This window comes from Penaeus monodon, chromosome 1 (genome assembly GCF_015228065.2).
Source record: "Penaeus monodon isolate SGIC_2016 chromosome 1, NSTDA_Pmon_1, whole genome shotgun sequence".
Taxonomy (NCBI): Eukaryota; Metazoa; Arthropoda; class Malacostraca; order Decapoda; family Penaeidae; genus Penaeus; species Penaeus monodon.
In genome coordinates, this window is record NC_051386.1 from 63205169 (window position 1) to 63211212 (window position 6044).

The 6044-nt window shown below is 32.7% G+C and overlaps 2 protein-coding genes across 2 annotated transcripts in view; one reads left to right on the plus strand and one right to left on the minus strand.

Moving 5' to 3' along the window:
• The window catches only part of LOC119575499 (copper-transporting ATPase 1-like), a 14400-nt gene extending 11979 nt beyond the window's left edge, over positions 1-2421 (plus strand). Inside the window, 3 exon segments of the mRNA XM_037923155.1 lie at positions 1199-1312; positions 1772-1988; positions 2310-2421. Of these exon segments, the coding sequence (XP_037779083.1) occupies positions 1199-1312; positions 1772-1958 (301 nt within the window). The 3' untranslated portion in view covers positions 1959-1988; positions 2310-2421.
• A 1414-nt stretch (positions 2422-3835) lies between these two features.
• Positions 3836-6044, minus strand: part of LOC119577430 (unconventional myosin-X-like) — an 18032-nt gene continuing 15823 nt past the window's right edge. The window contains exons 34-36 of the mRNA XM_037925045.1: positions 4773-4836; positions 4145-4203; positions 3836-3883 (exon numbers count right to left, since the gene is read on the minus strand). Of these exons, the coding sequence (XP_037780973.1) occupies positions 3836-3883; positions 4145-4203; positions 4773-4836 (171 nt within the window). The remainder of the gene's footprint in view (positions 3884-4144; positions 4204-4772; positions 4837-6044) is intronic.

Below are 6044 nucleotides of genomic sequence, written 5' to 3' on the forward strand. Positions count from 1 at the left end.
TCGTGAATAGAGTAGCTAAGAGTTAAGTTACTTTTATGTTGCATGATTTGATTCCTTAGTAAGTCTAAAAGAATTCTTTTATTTGGCTATGTTTCTCAGTCAAGACTTTTCAAATTCTTGGACTTAATCTTGCTCTGAATTCCATGATATTTGTTTGCATGCACTTTTATGATGGTAAATACTGCAGTAATGAAACTCTATACTCCAGGGAAAAGGTGAGTTTCCATTATGTACAGGGTACTTGAGTAATGAATGAAAGCTGAATTGGAATGGCATGTCACTGAAGTCAGTTTATGTATTGTAAAGTCTTTGTTTATTAGGGTTTTGGTTTGCATGAATATGCAGAAACTACACACACCCACACAGGTATATATCCACAGACATACACAGAGGATATCCACATCTGCATATGGTATATCCATCTAGTATATCCATGTTCAGTATACCTACAAATAGTATACCCAAATACAATACACACACACACACACACACACACACACACACACACACACACACACACACACACACACACACACACACACACACACACGCTGTCTTTCCTTCTCAGTTTCTATCTTTCAGTATCTTTATTTGTGGCTGCTCTTGTTCTTTTATATAAAGGAAAATGTGGTAAAATAGTGTAGGGGCTTGAGAGAAGCAAGAAGGCATATATTTAGCTTAAGAATTTCAGTGATTTTCATTTTCTCCTTGTTTTTAGGTCATTTACTTCTATAAATATTTGGTTTCTACTCAAGAAGCTTTTGTTGTGCTGTTGTTAGAGGAATTGGAGGAAAGAAATATGTGGAGCTTAGAGGGGAGGTCTGTAGTCCATTAGTTTATCATAAAGCGTATGTATAAAGGCCAGGGACTTCCGTCTGTTTAAACACCATCTCAGTGTGGGAGGCATATTAGAAACACACTCTTCTGTAGCTCATGAGTGGCATTGTGTCTCAAGGTTGGGGCCTTCATAATGGTCCAAGAATGCTGCATGTATAGATTCTCTTTCATTGTGGGAACATTTTCTCTGCTTCGGTTTGGCCTTGTCTGCCACTAACGAATTGTAAACGCTCCAGTTTACACTCATGATGTCCAGCCAGATCTTCATTTTCTCATCACAGTTAGGTTTATGCTCAGTCTCACAGGTGTATTTTGCAGACAATCGTCAATTTTTGTGTGTGTGTTCCTTACCTTCCTCCAGAGTGAAGGACAATCTCCAAGGTATTTACCGGCTTGGCAGACCGTCTTGCCAGTGTGCAGGCATGAGGTTTGGTGGGAAATGTTCGTGCAGCTATACCCAGTCCCTCAAAGCCAGGTATCTTGAAGGCTCCGTTGTGTTCAGTCTAGTTGGTTCACCATTTATACAGGCATTATTTAACTAGAGTAAGTGTAGGTTAAGGTTCATGATTGATAATTAATATTGGTTTGATTAATATGTCTTTGGTCATGGAATATTTTTATTAGATATGCTTAATTTATACAATTGTGTACAATAAAAATTATAATAATAATAATTCTAATGATTTCTTAATTATGTGTTTTGATTCACTATGATGATCAATGTATACTGTATTGGACACTTTCTGCACAATTATTTTTTTTTATTGATGCCTATTTGCATGGTTGCAGATCATTAACCTATAATAAACAATGCATGAGAGGTAAGTGGTGACAGATCTAAAACTAAGAATAATCAAGTAACACTTACTGGCTTACTCTAGACTGACAAAGAAAGACCAAAAGAAGCAATGTAGCACGACTGGGAACCTTGCAGGTTCAACGCCATGACTGGTGTGCAGTTAGGAGGTGAGAGCGATGCAGAGATGGAGGAGCTGTTGAACGCAATAGAGACTAACCATGAGGAAGGAGGGGGGTTGTTTGAGGATTTTGGTGGTGGTGATTGGGATGAAGTACACAAGCCCACTTTGGTGCCATCGGAGTCTCTGGTGGTGCAGCTGTAATGTGGTCATAACTGCTTGCTGCAATTGGTTGTAAGTGCATGCGACGTGATGCTTTTCTTTCATAGTGCCTTCTTATTGCTACCAAATCTTGCCCTAATCTGTTACTTTCCCCTAATCTAGTCTTAGGAGACTCATAACTCTTGCAAATGCTTTCCTCAATTTTGTGATTAACTTGATGATGATTGCCAAGTCTAACAACAAATCTTGTATGTTTTTCACCTGTTATTGCCTGTTAGCTTAGTTCCCTCTAATACACCTAGAGACGTATGCGTTAGCTAGAAAAAGAGAGAGTCTCTCGCCTGTTTAGCGGAATCTGTGAACTTCCTATTAAATTATATTCTATTTTTCTAGGGTATTCGGGTCTTTACGAAGACCTATGAGGCAAGGTCACATGCTGGTGCCAACGGAGGACGAAGATGTTGAGCTGAAGTCCATGGCTGTGTGACCAAGAAGAGACCATGTTGAAAAAGGAAAGAAGACCAAAACTCTGATGATTATCGTTTATTACTACTGTTTTTGTTGATGTTATTGAAACGGTATATTCAGTTTAATGTTGTGATAATGTTAATGATGATCATTAATTCTACTGTTATCATTTGCCATGTGCAGATAATTCATACATCATACAAGGACAGGAATTGTATTGTAATATTACATTTTCATATTAGAGAAAACTGATGGTTTTACATAATCACTCTACATTGTTTTTAGAAGATGCTGGTGTATTTTAAATATGTAGGGTATAATCAAGTTAATTATTCAGTTTTAAAAGTTCCTTGGAAAATTCTGGAGGGCCGTCATTTCTGATCATTGACAGTGTCGTGAATATATTTTATTTATATTTTCTGGCTGTACTTACAACTGCGAAAGCATCACTTATCCTGTGAGATTGAATCAGTGATCCAATGTTAAGTAGTTTTAAGGTTTTATAGTGATGGGGTTATATTCTGTATACATACTTGTATAAAAAGTATAACAGGGATTTAATTCACAATATTTTTAATGCTAGTAGGTTTGGAAGAATTCTCCAGTATGTATGAGTTGTATATTTCATATCATATTTCTAACTTTACTTATATTCCAGCTGGTGCTATATAGAAGCCTACACATTTATATATGCAAATATGTATAACTATATATATATATATATATATATATATATATATATATATATATATATATATTATATATAAAAATATATAGATAATATATAATAATATATATATATATATAATAATATAATATAATATATATATATATATATTATATATATATATATATATTATATATATATATTATATATATTATTATATATAATATATATATAATTATATATATATATATATATATATATATATATATAATAATATATATATTAATATATATATATATATATATAATATATATATACATATATAATAATATAATAAAATTTATATATAATATTAATTATAATAATTATATATATATATATTTTATATATTTATATTATATTATATATAATATTATAGATAATATATTGATATATAATATTATATTTACAATTTATGTTGGAAATTAGAATCAATATTTTTATAAATATTTATATTTGAAATTTTCCTCTGTGGTTATGAGTGGTGAATAATATATATTCTTGATGGATATGATGTAGGTAACTGCACCAGCAGAAGAGCCTGCAGATTCAAATGTTTTAAGGATGCAAAAGAGGAATATATTTACCTACACAGAGTATACATTTGTTTATGAAGTCTACAGATGTGAATAAAAACTAATTATGAAGCGGATTTTCTTTGTCAAAATTTTCAAAGAATTTTATTTTAAGGTATATATTACTGGCTATAATGATTTTTCTGAATCATGTCATTCCTTTAACATGTCTATACTTGACAAGCATGTATATTCTGTGTTTCTAATAGTTCCATATTCTACGAACATATAAATAAATTATGGCAAGAAGTATTGTGTTCTTTAATCCTTTTTAACCAGATTTTGTAATGAATGTTGTTGTGGGCAATCTAGATATTTATAATATATATATTTTTTTTACATATTGACATGTGATCTCTAAATAATACCAATAGCAGGTTGTTAAGTTGTCTCCCTCTGGCTGAAAAATATTTTGACTTGACTGAAAAGAGCTAAGGACAAACAGAACATCGTTGTTCACTGTACATATCGTCTCTTACATTCTCTAATTTGTACAGATTAGTATTTATTTGTGAGGGATATTTTGTGCACACATGAACTTGAACAAAAGACATTGGATGTTGAAATGAACTATATTTAAAGTATTGCCCTACTTGTACCTGCATACACTACCGTATTGTCTCTTATAATGGCTTATTAATAGTTTGCAGCAGCAGCACCTCTTTCACACTGACAAAGATGACATTACCTTTCCGTCCACCTCTGTGTAGCCTTCTCCCACCTTATCATCATGCAGTTCATCCTTTTTCCACATTTAGATATATTTTAAATAACTCTTAAGTATCAAATCAGCATAATAGTAAGATGATCAAGAGTAAGCAAAATAGTATAGCAAAGATATATATATATATATTTTTTATAATTTGCATTCCGATTACATTTCTTGATTTGATCTGATCCATAAATGATATCTATCCTCCCACCCACCGACCCAATCCCTTGCATGTTGTTACCATGGGGGGCTTAGGAGGCAGAGACTGAGGCCCAGTTGCAGGGGATCATCCCTACCATGGACCTCAGCCCTTGCCTCAACAAATTTTTCATGGTCTTTTCTTCTCCTTTCCTTTTCCTTCTCTTCTTCATCCCTTCTTGTCCACTTATCCCAACTGTGAACTCTTTTTACACTTTTTGCCACAATACTTGTGTCAAAATGCTGTGTGACCTTTGATGTCTGGCACATTTATTTGTTTTGACCAGTGACATTCTGGAAATCCACGAACATTGCCTTGTGAGCAAAAAAAATTCTTCCTTGGTGGCTTTAGCCCAAAGCCTCACCCTATTGCTATATTGACCTTAAATGTTGATACAACAGAAAATTTTCAATAAATAAAATATCCCTCTCACTTCATAATAATAACATTTCCCCACTGTTGCATTCATTCAGGATCCAAAATAATTTCCATTTCTCTCTTGGTCTTTTGTAGTGTTGCATTTAAGAAATACATCTGCCAATATTTTATGCTGCCCGCTGCTCTCTTATAAAACAACCAGTGCAGTGAATCATGAGGAATGGATCTGATAAAGTATTAATTCTTTGTTTCATTGTGGCTTTGTACAAAATGCCAAGGGAAGCTATGTTATTCTATGACATTTCAAAGAAGCAAAATTAGGAAGTCCCATAAGTAAAAGTTTATTATAAAAGTCGTTACATGGAATGAAATAACAGAGGAGTGGAATTACAGTTTTACTAAATTTCATTAAAATTATGTAGGAAATTTTTATCTTAGTGTTATTACTTTTCAAAAGGCATTGGATATAGGAAAATAAAAATAGAAAATACAATCATTGTTATATATTTGTGTAGAAATAACATCTGACGTATCATTGACAAGATATACAAAAGCTCATTGAGTTTCACACAATCATAAACATCACTTCTTAATCTTACAAGCACAATCTGTTTTCCAGACTTTGTCTCATTTTATACTTGATTTTTTAAATTGAAAATTGTCTAGATTAGATATAACTCAACTAAATATAAAAGATAGACTTACATACAAATAAATAATGAATATAATGATTTGTGTGTGTGTGTGTGTGTGTGTGTGTGTGTGTGTGTGTGTGTGTGTGTGTGTGTGTGTGAGAGTGAGTGTGTGCGTGCATGCATTTGTGTGTTTGTGCGCATTTATATGCCAGCATGTGTGCATATGGGTTAGGGTGGGTGGGGGGATGTGTAGATGGTTAGGATGTGCATATAATGTGGGTATGTTTAGAAAAGGTTAATTTAGGCTTTGTAATTACATATATAAATGATTTTTGCTCATTAAACTACAGAAACAATAGGTAAATTCTACTTGATGGTTAATATCTTAATCGCACTTGTAATGTCACATCATGGAACAGGAAACATTTAAAGAGAACAACAGTAACAAGGTTTCT